This window comes from Rhodnius prolixus, unplaced genomic scaffold, assembly GCF_049639745.1.
Source record: "Rhodnius prolixus isolate KJV_2025 unplaced genomic scaffold, Rpr scaffold_8, whole genome shotgun sequence".
NCBI lineage: Eukaryota > Metazoa > Arthropoda > Insecta > Hemiptera > Reduviidae > Rhodnius > Rhodnius prolixus.
Window position 1 is genome coordinate 8420886 of NW_027411593.1, and position 17353 is coordinate 8438238.

Sequence of the window (17353 nt, forward strand, 5' to 3'; positions counted from 1 at the left end):
TCGAATAAGGCTCGTGTGGCATACCAGTAATAGAATAGAGACCTATAAAGCATAACACGAGGCGCCACGGTAGCCGAGCGGTTAGAGGCAAGACCTGCGAAGCTAATATGTATTGTGGTACTGGGTCTTTAGGCCTTGGATTTTATTTAATGGTTAATAAGAGAAATTTACAGTAAAGTATGTTTGCTAGTCGCCTCCGTCCACGACACCTAATTGGTAGTTGGACGTTAAGCCCCGCCTGAAAAAATAGGCGATTACTTTACTTTACTTTACTTTAAAGCATAACTCAATAAAGAAAATTACTATCCACAGTCATCTTTCATACGCCATAATCATGTTCTTCTGAGATTCTAATGGGAGCATAATTATGGAGTTATTTTTTCCAACATCCGAGCCTGTTGGCTGCGTAGTCCTACGATTTCAAGGCTACAGTCATTATTGTCTACTAGCCCAAGTGTGGAACTCTCCCAATTAGGCCAACCACATTCGGATTATCCCAAATTTTGTGGTTTTTATATCATTACGTTGGACGCAACAATTGAATCTTGCTTCTACATAAATGATGGGAAATTTAAGCCATTTAATCTTTACTCAGAGCTGGAAATTCTTCTGTGAAAACACCACAGAGCTCTTCCTTGAATGCTTAAAGCAGGATATCAGAAGTGTCTGAAACGTCCAAATAAACTTTTGAAGAAAATTGGATTTCTTGTTCTCATTCAATTATAACAGCACCTCATGTTTGTCTTTATTTCTCTTGGTTAATTGTTTCTTGGTAAGTAAACTATTGAACTGGTTGCTGCAGCCTTTCTAATAAATACTTGCAGTATCAAAAGTACTATTAGAATTAAGACATCAAAGGTGTTCTCTCTAATTTAATGCTTCTTTGAGGTGGCTTAAATATTATTCTTAAGGTTGAATCATTTAGTATTCTTCATATTTGATAGCTATAAAAAAATGTCCGAATATCCTTGTCAAATTGTTCAATCGACACTCATTGTGATTGATGACAAGAGCTGGAGATTGATTGATTAATTTCAAAATTTCCCTTGATGGAAAACCGATTAATTCAATCATTTAGGAATCCAGGCCTAACATCTCGTGCTTGCTGGGGTGCACAAAATGGTTAAGTACTCTCGAAATTAAACTTCTTGATGATGTATAGTGTATATATAATAAAAAAAGACCTTGAAAATGGTTTTTCAATTGAGTATTCTAGAGGTTTCTACGATGACTTCTTAAATGTTTTTCCTGAATGTTTTTTAACGAGACCCTTATAAACATAAAAAACAAAATATGGATTTTTCGGACCATTTTGGTTCGAAACATTATCTATGAAAACTTTTATAAATTGGAGAAATAAAAGAAAATGATGTAGAAAGAGACTGAAATGGCTTGTTTTATTTCTAATATCATGTAATATACGACTAATTTTATAATTTTATTACAGTTTTAAATATATTAATATATTTCATTCATATTTTTAGTTAAGATCTCGTGACAGAGACCGACGAGGTGGTTATATGAAGGTACCAATACAAGATATGAACTTTTCTACCTTAGGAGAAAATCCACGTAACAGTAAGATACGTTTTTCAAGAGGCGATTCTAGAATAACTGATTCTGATGAAGAAGAAGAGGAACAAGTTGCGTTGAATATGACAGCGGAAAAGTCATGAAGAATGAAAAATGAATGTATGTATGCTCAAGTTTAGAGAGGTGTGTTTTTTGGTTTTTCTTATGCCTAAATGTAAAGTAATTCTCGCGGGCGTCTGTGATACAAAAAAATAAATAAAGAATAAATAATAATAATATTATTAAATTTGCATATTATACACAGTGAATGAACTTTTAAACCGCCGCTAACTATTTAATAAATACTACTTGAGAATTTTTCGCATGTGTACGATTTACACATGATTTTTTTTTAAGGACCGAAAAAAGAAAAATTATTTTTCGAAAACCAAAATGATATTTTTGTCATGTAGGCATGTATACATAGATTTTAAAAACATATTTAAATGAAGTTAAAAGAAAATATTGTAAGAGCCTGAATTTTAATGCACTGGATGATAAATTAAAAAAAAAAAAATTGCTTTTATAATAATTCACCTTTCCCTTTAAAAAAAAAAAATATATATTAATATAATGTTATAGATAATTTATAAAATCGGTTTAAACAGGGCGGTCAACTATACAGGGCATCATGTGCAAATTCATTTTTTGGGGCCATCTCAAAAAAAGAGACATAAATAAATAAAATAATTTGTTAAAACTAACTTTTTTAATCAATTTGATTTGGTTGATATGTTGTTTAGGTACGTTTTATTTCGTCTGTGTTGTGTTATTCTCTGCACTTTCAGAAGCCTAACCGTGTTTATTTCTTCAATGTTCTAGGGCGTCACTTTTTTCGGTTTTACTATTTTCAAAGTCGCTAGTGAATTGGTTTCTTTTTAGAAATCGAAAATCTTAGAGAATTTTTTTAATCAAATTCCATTTACTTCGTTCTTCACTAGGCTAGCAAGCTGATGAAAATCCGAAACCGGTCAGCAACTGAATAAACGTGCTTTCTGAGATGGATAAAATCAGCGATACTATCGAGCAATGCTTTTAATTAATAATTAAGTGATTGGTTAACTATGTAAGGAAATATCTTGTGCCTAAAATGCAAACTGATTGTTAAATCGATGTGTCGATTAGGGATAAAACCAAAAAATCTTATTCTAGGATATCTTTTAAAGCTTGGGTTTCCCAACTATTTTAGCTCTTTTCCCCTAATTAAGAATTAATGTTTTTCTGTCTTCTTCTTCATCTGGTGCAACACGTGCATGCAACAGCCTTTGACTAATCACCATTCTCTGTTGCCAGCATGGCCCTATGTTCCAAAAGGAGTTTAAGATGTTATGAAGAATATACTATCGTATTTAGTTGTGTGAAGTGGTTAAAAAGTTTTTCTGCGGTATGAATAGTTTGTCTGAAGTATCACATCGAAACTTAGTTTTCTGAGAGGCATTTTAGCAAGGTAGGATATTTGCTACCCACGTTTAAAAGCTCCACTTATCCTAACTGAGTTTTATCTTAAGAGAGACTCAATGAGAAGAGAATGTTTTTTGACTCTTCATCTAGATCTTGCTAAGTCTATCCCTTCAGTAGCTTTCAATTAATGATTCCATCGGAATTTGATAGTTGAAGAAGAAGTTATTTCTAAAATAATTTCGCGATAACGTTTAAACTTTATTAGAAACTCTTAGAATGGTCTCGAAACTATAAAATGAAGGTGTGATTTTTTTTTAAGTTCCAAGAGGGCAGATATTTTAAACATGTTTACTAGGACCCCTCCTCTAATCGGGATCCGGGTGTAACGATACCCAACATAGTTGACCGGCCTTTGGTTTAAATTTAAATTAATTATAAAGAACTAAGAGAGGACTTCTATCAAAGGGAAAATACTATTTTTGCGATCGAAGAAGGCAAATTTTTATACTAAGAAATTATTACTTTTTTCTTTATTTCAAAACAAATGTTACCTTTAGAATTAAAATAAATAAAAATTCGTATTTGTAACCGTTATGCTGTTTAGTCTGTAAGAAGAAACCGTGTTGTATGTACAGTATTTAAAAAAGAAAAAGAAAAATGATATTTGTATATTATAAAACATTGATACATGATCAAATTTGAAATTTAATATAAATATATAAGTGTATGGAGAATATATATATATATATTTATATTCTTTAATTATTCGCCATATTTGTACATAGATTCCTTTTTTTAAAGCCTTATTTCAATTAATCGAACGGAAAGTAACTGAGTCGGCGACCAAAAGTAGTTTCGTTTATCGGATCTCATTTTGAAGAAATGAAAATACGCGGAATTCCAGTAAGAAGAAACTACCAGATTTGGAACTATTTTAATTAATGGAATTTTTTGGAGTTTTACAAAGTTAAAATTGATTAAAATATAAATACAATTTATGTTTTATTGTAATAATTGAATAAAAAAAATAAGTTAACCAATACTGACATAAACTACTTTCTCATAAAATAATAATGCTTTAATGGAATCGTTTCATTCTTTTACATAATTTAAAAGACTTAAGCCAAATGAACAAAATTTCTTCATAAATATAGATAAAAAGTCGAAGGGCAAAATATGAATAAAACATAAATAGCATATTTGTTTAATATAAATATTGTCGTTGTACACTTGATATTAACAACGTTTGTACATTAATAACAAAAATAAACAAAAAATATAATTCCTTCTAATTAGTGACTGTGGTCAAGAAATTTGTGGGGGCAAATTTATTACAGTTAAAATTTTGTATATTAATTTGGGGCGAGTAGTAGTATGAGCTTGGAAGATCCCCCAACGTTTATGTTGGTTGGAAAAATTGTAGTAGGGAAGTACTTGCTTTTCTTCTTCTCTTCATTCACGACATATAATTGGTGGTTAAGCTAGTCTGAAAAAAAATGGCTGAATAAGTATTAATTTTTTTTATTTTCTTAAATTGCAAAACATGTTGTAACAGGGTTGCAACCCGTCCACAGTTTCTAAACCATAATAGTTGTGAAGTATTCAAGGTAGGGGATAGCTCATTGGTTATACTGAATTCTAATGCGGAGATCCAGGGTTCGATTGCAGCTATTGATCCTTAGATTTTCTGTTTGTAGGAGCTTCTTACAGCTCACTGTCCTATGATGGAGAGAACACTGTACGGAGGCGGACAGTGCCCTGCAAAAAGCTCCGGGCGCCAATGAGCTCAGATTTTGACGTGCCTTTTAACCAAAAAAAAAGAAAAAAAAAGTGATATTGAACAACACTTTCTCTTATTACAGTTCTCGAGGTTCTGATTTCTAGTTATCATTTCTGGCGCTAATTAATGTAGCCCAGAAAAATTTTCACTTCCACAATTTTCCGACTCTTGAATATTAAAACATATTTTAATTGTACTGAATGGCAGCGGCTCATTGGGGTGATCATGATCTACCGCGAGTTATCCATACGGGTAGATTCTTTTGACCATAGTTATAATTAGAAGTTTTAGAATGAAGAGAGAAATATCTGCTAATTAAGTATTTATTTTAGTTTATATTTACTCCATTCATATGTTCTAACCTGTAAAAAAGCCGAGACCTATTTAAATTATTACTTTTTTATGAACGATAGTTATTTAAATTTTAATGTTTAAATGAACAAGGCTAATGTTACTTAGATATAAAGTATCATAAGATTTTTATTTCTTTGAATTGTAAGCATACTTATCTCGTTATCAGTTGAAGCTTGAAAATATTCGCTACTTAATAAACTTAAAAAGAAAGGATCAAAATGGAGTAAGATACTTTATAATTGAGAATAAATAGTTCACATATTTTTGCTAATGTTCATGTTCATTGTTACTGAACGATAAAATTATTTTTTATAATCAGTATTCAATAAAATTCAAGGAAAATTTTGCTGAACGCAAAGAATAAAATATCGCCGATTAACTGCTTTTAAAAGGACACAATGAAAAGTGGTATTTATAACATTTATATGCTATGTAAGCAGCCTTTGAAAGCTTATTATTTATAACTTTTATATTTTAATATAAAACTAATGAGTTTTAATGTAATTGCAGTATTTAAAAAAAAAGTACATTACAATAAAGTAAAGCAAAATGTAAAGAATGCTAGTTTTTTTTAAAAAAAAGAAAATTAATCAGAAAAACAAGCCAAAACAGGAAACATTCACCAATAATTTCGTTATTTGTAAATGATGCTAACTTTCTTGTAAAAAAAGGAATAATAAAAACAAAAGGAAGGATTTCAGTAAAGGATCGAAATCCTTGAAATGGATTCTAATTTTTCCTTCTAATAAAATAAAAATTGAATTTCAGAACTGTGCTTATTTTATGTAATAACTACTATTGCTTATTTTGCTTTACTGAAGATACAGGTAGTTTTTGATTAAGCTTATTTATAATACTATAACAATAGTCTTTTAGAAACAAAAAAAAAAAAATTAAGCTGTTTAGAACTATTTTTGTAAATTACTTTTTAAAAATCAAACTTTAGTTTTCATTTACGGTTAGCTGTGGACACTCATATGACTTTCGTTTAACGTAATTTTTAAGTTTCTGTTCTACACTAAAAAAAAAAGTTGTATGTAATTCTTAAACACACTTCGTTGAATGTATTGAAAGTTGGCTTGCAAGTAGTGTGGTTTTACGTTCAGATTTACTAACATTCCCCAGAGAAATCCGTAAAAATAAGTGTTCTATGAAAGTCCATAGAAAACTTAGGGGTTTTTCTTTCTTTGTTATTTTTCTTCCATTTAAGACAGGTCCAACATATGAGGTGTCATTTGAGCCTGAAATATTCTCTGGGCACTGCTGAACTCAGGATACTGGTGTGCAATAAGTGGTTTCTAATGTATTTAGGGCTGAACGGAATTTGTGATGCGCGGAGAGGAACTGTAGTTCCAGTCAATCTCGTGCTGCGCGTGAAACGAAATCGTCACTTCCATTTTGTCTGGCTATGACCAAATGTAAAATCATAGTAAATGAGTAAGCTTTACTTGTTGTATCTTTATTGTTGTAATGTTAGCATATAATTTTTTTTTTAAACAAAGTACAATACAGGTCTGAGGCGTAGACTTCAAAAATAGTAATTTAAAAATAAAAAATGGTCTATGACATGCTGTTTCACAAATGAACGACTTTAGTGCAATGCTTGTTCTTTTGATGTTGCATTACCCTTACACTTTCCTGGCCTTAAGAAACCGGTCGAAATGAACTTGAAATGTCTACGACGATAACAACCTTGGAATAAATCAAATCTATATCAACATCAAATGCCCAAAAAAGAAAAGGTAAGCTTAATTAACTTTAAAACAAGAAAATACAAAAACTTGTGAAAAGTTACTGTCTAATGTTGTTTATTTTCTAAAATAATGTTAATCAAAACTTGAAAAAAAAAACGTAGTTTAACATTCAAGAATGTGAAACAAATAAAATATGTATATAAACTTATTTGTATGGTCAGAAATGTATTTAAAATGAACGTTGAAATTGTCACAGTATTTACTGTGACCCAATTTATGATATTTGTAAAGTTGTGATTATCTCTTTTATTTTATCTGACGTAGCACATTTGTTTATTGTATCCCTGACCAGTTTCGAACATAATTCCATCATCAGAGGTAAATTTATCAGATTGGTGAGAGATTTCAACTTAAGTTACTTACGTTGCATGGCTACTTTAATCTCTTCAATTTCTTTTAAGCATATTTTTTGTTTATAAATTAACCATCTTGAGAAAAGATTAGTTTACGTTTTAATGTTGCATTTAGTTTCCTATTATATTTGCCCAAGTTATTTCAATCAACGTAAAGATCTGAATCAAAGTTGTTGTTAACCCAATACAGATTTTCAATGACATGCCCTTTTGAATGAAGCGGTATACGTTTTAAGAGATTTTGATGTATTATTTCCAAAAAAAAATATTCTCTAACGTATAAATGTTAATTGTACCTAATGAAGTTAACTTCATTTTAAATATTTTTTCATTATTTGAAATCTCGGTGTATTTTTGTTCAATTATTACAAGGAAAAGAGAAAAAAACTGTATAGTTTTCAAAGAAAATTACATATCTTTTATTAAATGTTATACATTTACAGATGTTTAAAAATAAAAATATATGTATTATGTGAGAGCATTGCAAAATTTATTAAAAAGCACTTATGTCTTTTATTTTCATATTATTCCAGAGTCCCAGGCTATATGAGGGGTTAATGACTGACTGGCTTACATGCACATGTAAAGACAGTGGTGTACCTAGATGTTGGTTTAAGGAGTGAACGCATTAATTTTTCACTCAAAAACTTATAAATATTTCAATTGGACTACAATTAAGCACTTTCTTAATTATATTACTTGTGGAAATGTTGAGTACAGCGATAATCCAGGTAGTTGCAGTACATTTCTATTGCTAGAAGATTAGTGTGGGATTGCTTGGGCATTCTGATGAGTATTGATGCATGATGACCCAAGATTTCAGGACATTAAGGGCGATGCCTGGTCCGGTAAAGTTCTCAACTCAATAGACCTGAGAAATTTTCAGCACAGTAAAATGCCGCAACCAACAAAGCGTGAAGCTCATCGAAACTAGAGACAGCCAAAAATGTTAATTATTAACCTGTCGGCTAAGATTACAACGGCATTGTTTCATCAAGACCGGAAGCCATTGGGAAGATCGTGGACAATTTAATTGGTAACCGTAGTCTTTAACTATTCACAGCTTTGGCTTGAAAACAGTTAGAATGTGTAGGTTTCTCATGAAGAAGATAAAAAAGCACTACTCATGTCCCTTAAGAGTCTATTTTCTATCAGATGGAATCTCGTTTTCAAGCAAAAGGATCCCAGATCTTTTTTAAAACCTTAATTATCCTTCGAACACCTCCTGTGATACGTTACTATATAAAGAACTAAGATTAGGTAAATAAGGTTTTGCAGATAAATAAAATTAACATTTTCCTACCAATCTTCCTTGAAGAAAGGTTAGATCTTGTATTAAGTTTTCTTTTTTTAAGTGAATGGAGAAAGACAGCCATTCTAAGTTTATCAACCATAAAGCCATAAGAAGTAGTAGTAATTTAGTATGAACAAATATTTTTACTCTTCTGGCATGACTCTATCCTACTTCACTTCGGTTAATAAAAACCCTGTGAAGAAGAGATGACAGAAAGCTGCCGCCAGGGAAGTTTGGTGAGTTGTTGGATTTGTTGGAAACCGAAAAATGAGGAAAAGCTGGTAAGCTTAGAGAATAGGAAAAATTGATAGGAGTAGAAAGAGAGATCAAATTGACGAACACACTTTTAAGAAATACTTTAAAGAAAATTTATTTTTCTTAATTTATATTTGTAATGTATAATATGTATTCTTATTCATTTATATACATGCATTCTTTTTCTAAAATCTGTTGAGAGTCCATTGCTTTCATTTAAGAAACAGACCGGTGTTCTAGAAAAGTGGATGTATCTGAAGTAAACTTTCTTCCTCTTTAATCCAGGTCATTAAATCGTGATCACAAAGAAGAAGTACTCACTACATATGTTACTTCAGAGTTTGTTTTGTATCAGTGTGACGCGTGTTGATAAATTTGTTTTACTTAACTTCAGGAAAAATTTATTAGCGGATCTTCATCGTCAGTGTCAGTTTGCTAATTTTATATCTAAAATTGAAATTGTTCCTAATTTCTTATTTTTATTAAACCCATTTGTAAATTAGTTGCTGTTATATAAGGTAAGAAAGTTAGTTTACTTATTATACATGCCACAATTAAGGAAAGAGCTCCAGGCCAGTTGCTGCAAATTATGTAACTGTCGCTTCCTGACAAAACTCTCTTAACTCGAGTTATCCTTTGTCAGATTCATGCGTTGCTTGGGCTTCTTCAGTATTCAGGTAGGGCTTAAAAAAATCCGGTGGTCGGGGCCAGAGCATGAAAATTTAATCAGGAATGTTAACCACTAAAAGTCTCTGAACTGAAATAGTATATCCACGCTTCTATCTCAAATTGTAAGAGTTAAGATCACAGCTAGACTTTGGCAGAATTAATTTCGGTGGCGATTATTAACAAACTATTGATTGTAGGCCTACTTTTGCCAATAACTCATTCCCTAACCATTAAAAAAGTACTGGAAGAGCCTTTTCTCTCAAAATATCATGAAAAATAACCGGATTAGCAGACTCAAGCCCAAAAACACACCCTTTCAAATACTCAATATTTTCCCCGTAGGGGAAAGTGGTCTAGCCACTTTTTCAGAGAACTTGGCGTCTCTGCGGGTATCCCAGCCTAACAACACTTACACTGACATCCTTAACATTCACACAATTCACTTAAGGCCTAGCTGATAAGTGCAAATGCTTGAGATCTAGCAAGCACATACGTAGACAAATTCCAGCAAATCATTTACACTCAACAAAACAAGTGAGAACATTGTACAGATGTTCTTATTTTTTTACAGGAAGACATTAGGAGTCCATTATAGATTTTTCAGATATGTGGATTAGGCTTACAGCGACTCCCTTTATAATTTACTCTCTACTATGAGCAAACTCTTTTTAATTTAGGAACTCATAATAAAAACAAACTTGTTGCTGTAAAGGTGGATTTAGTAGCTCTCTCATCATTTTCAAAATCAATCTATTTGGTCGACAAAATTTAGTAATGATATTATTTGTATGAACAGGTATTTTTAAAGTTCTAGTAAACGCTTTATTAAATGCCAAAAATAGATGTTTTACTATTTAAAAAAGCAAAACAAAATAAAAATGGGCTGGAAATAAACATATTTTGTTCAATCTGCTTTATAGGTGGACCAAAATTTAAAGGAGAATAAAACGCTTGTTTTAAAAAAGATCTGGAATAGCGCTCTTTCTTCTTTGTAATTTCTTTATGGTACGCATTTTATTTTGTGGCGTATAATTAAGGTGTAATTTGCATATATCTTTAAAGAAACATCCATAACAGGTGCGCAAAAAAAATATTGATTTACACGTGCAATTAATTCAAAGACATCGAAAGAAAAAGTTACCATATTTTTACCGGTCTATCTATATTTCTTTTTATTTGGTATTACAACAAATAGTGAAACAACTTCTGTAATACCATCATGTATCCAACACAAGTGTTCAAAGTGAAATTGACCAAGCAACAAACGAGGTTTCGTTTGCCCAGGGATCAATCCTCTGATCGTGGTACTAGTAGTAAGGCAAGCAAGACATCGTACGTGACCTGACTTTCTCCTATCGGGTTCTTCGAATGATCTTTCTTTGTTGCAACAACAAACTAACTTTAGTTTTCTTGTAAACAGTAATGTAAATTTAGTTTTTGTTCGGAAATTCAATTAAAGAGGATAAACATTCTGAAGTAAAAGAAAACTGGTGTTAGCGCGATTGGATTTCTTAAAAAAAAAAAAAAAAAAAGCCTCAAGAAGTTGTAATTAGGCAAATTTATAAGGTGGTTTATAAACATGAGTAGACTTTGTCTGCTGGCGATATTTACTTGAGGGACATTGTATCCTAAAGTGGCAGACTAACGACAATTTCTGATTCTGTTAAAGTGATCAATTAGACCACCAATTTTAACCATTAATCAGAAAAGGTTTAGAAGTATTGAAGGGTATTAAAAGAAGAGCTATTCTTCCATGGGTTTTCTTAAATTCTATGATTTCATTTGAGGAGGATGTACATCTGATTGGCTAAGTGCTACCATCAGGAGAATTTAATATCTCTATTTATTCTTCACAGTCCATCTGGGGAAATCATACTCAGCCTTCTTTAGGATATTTAGAGTCTCAGCGGTTATTCTGGCCTTACCTATAAACTATCTTTTTTAGGACTACCCAAAACGCTTCTTGTTTTTGTTTCTTTTAAGGTGAGTCAACAACTGAGGTCACTAAGGCGCCTGGAGCTTTTTTCAATGCATGATTTAGGACAGTGTTCTCTCGTTACAATCCAGAGGAAGCTGCAAGAAGCTCCTAGGAAAAGAGGTAATCTAAGAGCAGGTAGCTGGATTCGAACCCGAGATCATCACGAATACGCTAACCGCTTAACTAATCCCTTGTGTTTGTATTAGCCAACAAACAATTTTTTTTTTAATTAAGGTACTTACGTCACTCTAAAACTTTTATTTGAAATGCCGCTTAATATGGTGGATTTTTTTTTACAATTTTTAAGATTTCTCTGAATATGGCTGCTTATGAATGTTTATAGACTTCGTGGATACAGATCAAAATTCTTATTAGGGATTTCTTAGGTCGGATGGCCATGAGTTGGGTAAGTGTTATTTCAGTTCTGTGTTGTTTTATGATGTGGATAATTTTAGTTATAATAATGCTTTGCAATTCAAAACATGAAAAAAGAAAAATCTAGTGAATACACTCAGTTGTTTATGCCGAAATACTATCAAAGTTGACTGCTTTAATTTCAATGCGGTTTAAAATAAAAATTATTTTGTCCAAGAACGGAATCATGTCTTTACACAAATATTTATTACACCTTATTTGCAATATAAAGTGTGAACGATGGTGATATTTTAACACAGGTAATTGTATATAACGTCATATCGTGGATGATGTTCATAGAGAGCTTTTAACTAACCATCCAATATCACAAATAGGGTTAACACCCAGTACATATAATTAGTTGTGGTATGTTAACACAAGAGTACCATCCCCTTCAAGCTGATAAACCAATTAGCCGCTAGAGTGCAGCCTAACAAACCCTGTTACCATCTACAAAGTGCTTTTTGTTAACTTGCTGGTGAGGTATAGCGCCATGTCTCCTAACTTCTCGCCGACCTTTAATCTATTTATTAGTTCAAAAGGTGCTTCCAAAACAACCCCTTGTGTTCCGCTAGCCAAACTTTACTTCCTTTTTATCTTTATTTACTACTCTTTTTCTTTTTAACAGAAGCATTTCTCATAATATATGGGGTTATACTAAAAAGAGAACAGAAGAAGTGCTTTCTTTTTTATTTAGAAAAGTAAATGAACACATTGTTCGAACTCCATCTTGTTGGTAAATGGTGGAGAAAAGAGGGAAGCTGTCTTCAGTGAATCTTTCCTGGATGCAGCTTCGTCGAGAACTTTCTCTCCGAGGCTGGGCATCAGCTGATGGAGAGTGGAGCAGTTAATATGCTCTGTCGCAGTGAATCACAAGTGGATCGAGAACATCGAGGAAACCGAAGCTGGAATGTTTTGGCCCAAGAAAGGTAACTTAAAAACAATGGGAAGATTTTCCATTGTTTATTAGTCCGAGATTCACGTTACAGGAAGCTGGGAAGATTGATTTTTTTTTTTTTCCTTCAACTAGGTTGTCATTAAAAGCGCATAGCTCTAATGTCATCGGCAAGAAAGAGATTTCGCATGAATAAGTCAGTAGAGTTATCAGTGAATGTATTCATTAGTCCAGACAGAACTTAAGTGTTTCCCAGCGAAACAAACTTCTAAGACTGAAGCAAGCGAAGTTCTGCCTCGGTATCTGTAAACAGAAGAAATCTGTCATTGTCTGAGTATAAAGTAGGTGATGATAAGAGATGATATCTGCCAATTCTGAAGGAAGATAGTTGAAAGTCCTTTCAAAAACTGCTACATCATTTTGAACCAGTACTAAATGTTACAAAACTAGGGTAGATCTTTTTCATTTCTCTCAGTGCGAAAAACGAAGAAAAAATTAGGTACTCTCTCCCAGTTGGGCCACAGAAGGGTGATTTAGGAAAATGACAATGGCTATACAGGCCAACACTAAATTTTACAACTTGGGTAGACTTTTTTCTTATCATTCATCGTGAAAATTGAAGGTAAATTTAAGAACTAACTTTAACTAGTTTCTTTCTTAGGCTTGGTGAAAACAAGGTGTTACTTTTATTAGAAGACAATAGTTTTGAATTTTTAGTAATCTTGGGGGGTTAAATTAAATTTTATTTCATGATCTGAACCCTGAAAGGTTCCATTTATGATAGGGTAATAGTGCTATTTAATAATATAATAGTATTATTGTGTAACAGTGCTTGTAAGAAAATTTGCTTACTTGAAAAAGCGTTACTTGTTTCTATTTAAAACGGGTTATAAAAGGCGAGTTGTTGATTAAGGTTACTGGTGGAAGTTGGAAATAAAAATTTTGTATAAATAAAGCCATCAGTTTGACAATATTATCAACAAGCCCGGGCCTAAGCTTTATAAATAATTTAAAGCCGGCAGCCTATAAAACTGTATATAATGATCTACTATACTAACTTGTACTAGAGTGACAGATACAATTGGCTGACATGTTTTCACCAGGCTCTAGCGGCGTTTATAAAGGTTCTCTTCTTGTAGAAGAGCCGTCGGCATTTTGTATCTGTAATTCTAACTCACTCATACTCGGCTAGAAGGTTCGGATCTCGATCGCTCTCTATCTCTCATGTTCTCCTCTCATACTCTTTCTTACGGAACTGATAAAGCTGTTCTTTGCTTTGCAGCCTTTCATTTAACTTATGTAAAGTCATGTTCCATAACAATGGACACCAAAATACCGGCACCTTTATTAAGCGCACTCCAAACTTTAATGTTAGTATCATCTTAGAATAATATTCAATTTTCATTCGGTGCTTTATACTTTTATCTTTATTTGAATGGAGTTAATTAACCAAATACATTATATTCATATTCCTTTTAAAAAATAGTCCACCATCTTTTCTAAAAACATTTCATTAAAGAATAACAGTTTTAATAATTTTTTTTGTTTTGATTATATTTCATATTTACCTACAAGTACACAAAGATATTTACATCTTAATCATATAAGGTGAATCCAACGGAATATTTCTGACTTTTAAAAAGGTAAATAACATTAAAATTAAGTTTTTATTTAATGATTTTCATTCCTTAACTTTTTTTGTTGACTTAACTCCTTAGTTGTTGATATATCCCCTCTAGCGTGTGGTGAACAAGGGTAGAAAGTGTTGGCAACAGGAGTGGATCCCCAACTGCAGGCTCTCCGCCTTTTCTTGGTCTTCTTTGGACAGGATAATGGATTTGAATTAGCATCAGTCTAGTTTCTTTTAGTTTGGGAAAGCTTCATGGTTGTAACAAATCTACTTAATAAGACAGAATGGAATTCCTCAACGAAAAGTAGATGTTTTAAAGAAATTATGTTTCAATTTAGTTGCTAAATTTTTGAAAAAGGTTTTTGTAATGAACCGGTAGATGTGATGAAAAAGCAAATATAATGAGCGGGGATAGAAAAAACTAACGGAATCTTGTCGTGAATCGAACTCTCCTACTTTGCTCGCACATATTTAGCCACCCTATCTGTATTAATATAGTCAAAGCGGTGATATTTTTCTACCCTTCGGACTACGATGTTGATTAAATTCAGTCTGGCTTATTCCCTTAGAAGGCTTCAAAAGGATTATGTCCACCCCACAAAAAGATTACATTCTGCCCTTCAAAAGAAAAGTGGCTTCCAACAAACTGCCTAATACATTTTCCTCTTTAAAAACAATTGCTTTATTCTTAAGGAAAAGTGAGCAACGGAAAATTGATTTATCCGAAATAGAATAGTACGATCCAGCTTTCCCTCAATGGTGTATGAACTTATCACGTCTGGAAGGACCTTCCGCATTCCTAACTTACGTAAATCTTAGTGAATTATCTATGATAAACACCCGAAGTAAACTGTCAGAGCCACCTTAAGATAACTAACAGGACTACTTTTGTAGCTTAAAATTTAGTAATAGAAAAAACGTGGTATTTTGTTTCGAACTTTTATCAGAGATCACAAGGATAATTAAGCCGAATTAAGCTTTTTGTGCTGCTTTTGTGAGACGTGAGCTTTTCTGAGTTAGTAACTTCATATCTCTGTTAATAGATGGTGATTATGCCTAAAACTTGAAGAGTAATGAGAAATGGTTACAACGAAGGTTTGATAATTATTAGGCCGATGAAAAAAAAATGCATAATTGGGCCCATTACCTAAACATTATGGAGGCCCAGAACACAATAATTAATGATCAGCTGTTAGATAATATTTCCTTCTGTTATTGTACCCCCAGTTTAGCAATGATATAAAGAAATCCCACTACTACAACGTGGACACAAATAGGGTGACGAGGAGAACCCACATATGGGTTGTATCATATGAAATAGGGTGGAATGGTGAATGGCGTAATAATCATGGTCTAATAACACAGAGTACATACATAGAAGAGTCCAGTAATCCGATCATCTTATTTTATATATAATCATCGCCAATATCCCACTGTCGTCAATGCAAAGTAAGAGAGAAGCTTCTATCATCACCTCCAACTTTTGTGAGAGAGCTTGCAACTCCTTCACTCTCCTGTGTTGAGAGGAGATAGTTTCCTTTTGATGTACAAGATATAGGGTCGTGATGAGATAGAGCCTTTAGATTCTGTATTCTTTGCTTAGTTGAATTTTCTACTTTTTATCTCGCGTATCTTGACGTTATCATGTTGTGAAAGATTTTAACACTCTTACCATTCAAAGAGGCCACGGTTGTTTCTTTGGATTGAACGAATATCTTCAGAGACACATTCTTCTAGCGTTCGGCCACACTTTCTGGAAGTAGGACTCTTGTTATGAGAAAACTGTTGCTGTAACCTCTAATATGATAACCTGCAATGCAATAACAGGTTGAAAGTATGCGTTCAAATATCGATACCAGTATCGCAAAAAGGTATTTTGTTTTTTTTAACTTAGATATAACTTTTGTTGGGCCTACCTCTTAGGTTAACATTTTTTTCAGCAAAGAATTGTTTTATATTGGAAATCTTGTCGCCACTCCGCCTTTAATAGAATAGAAACTTAATTACTATTCTCAGATTAAAAAATAATAAAAATATTAAGAGCAAAAATTTTAGTGACAGCAAATCATTTGAGGTTGACAGTTTGTTTTATGAAGCTGACAAATTTTTTTGAAAGATCACACTATTGGATGAAGTAGCGGTAAAGGATAGTAAGAGAGAATATGGATTTACATAAATATGGACTTGGAAGAGGGAACAAATATAATATATGGACTGAAAGTTGCCAGTTACAACTCCCTTCCTCACACCCCAGCAGACACTGGGAACGCGAGTTTGCAGTAAATACATAACCGTCACATTATAAACTCGCCTTACAGCTACTTCTTTTCCGGCAGCGCGTTCCCCAGCCGTTCCTGGATCATCATTCTCCGATTAGAATACAAAATAAGCCCCAGGCTTGCTGGTTGGTGACGAGTTTTCCAACATTTCCCAAAGTGAATACCTAAACATACCACACACACACACACAAAGCTAGACCGGACCAGAGTTGTGAATTATTATACGACTTGTTACACCATTCTCTCTCTTGCCTTCTTCCATCTCTATCTCAACTCAGAGGGCCGCTGTTAGGCCCTGCCCCTAATTGATAGCTTGAGGGTGAGACTACTACGAGGAATGGTGTAAATTGTTCTTGGCTAGATCTAACACCCCTAACCACCTTGTGTAACTACTGTATCTCGCCTGGAGGGCCACGTCACTGGTTTTAGTATTCACTGGGAAAAACCAACCAACCTTCCTCGCTACTGAATTCTCCTATATCTCATACAAAAAAAAAAATTTCTCGGTTGTGAATATTTTCCCTTTTTTTTATCTACTCTTTTTAAAAATAAAACTCCATCTCTTAGTCGTTCTTTCAAAATGTTTATTTCCATTGTATTTATATTTGTGTCTTTCGTTACCATGAAAGAAAATGTTAATCTTAGAATTCTATTGATGATGTATCACTTTTTAAGAGCTCCAGTAAACTAACGGGAAGGAAAATCAAATTTGAAGAATCACATTG

At 32.7% G+C, this 17353-nt stretch overlaps 1 protein-coding gene and 1 long non-coding RNA gene across 5 annotated transcripts in view; one reads left to right on the plus strand and one right to left on the minus strand.

Annotated features, from left to right (window-relative positions):
- The window catches only part of LOC141450805 (furin-like protease 2), a 114818-nt gene extending 107103 nt beyond the window's left edge, over positions 1 to 7715 (plus strand). For 2 of the 4 annotated variants that reach the window (XM_074121613.1, XM_074121614.1), the window contains exon 22: positions 1485 to 7715. In XM_074121613.1, coding sequence (XP_073977714.1) covers positions 1485 to 1676 — 192 coding nt within the window. In that variant the 3' untranslated portion in view covers positions 1677 to 7715. The remainder of the gene's footprint in view (positions 1 to 1484) is intronic. The other 2 variants (XM_074121615.1, XM_074121617.1) reach the window with 2 other exon arrangements.
- Positions 4162 to 16154, minus strand: LOC141450807 (uncharacterized). Its single transcript, XR_012456332.1, has 3 exons — positions 16022 to 16154; positions 14413 to 14537; positions 4162 to 4459 (listed from the first exon to the last, which is right to left on the minus strand). It is a non-coding gene; the product is annotated as an uncharacterized lncRNA (long non-coding RNA).
- Between the last annotated feature and the right edge of the window lie 1199 nt (positions 16155 to 17353).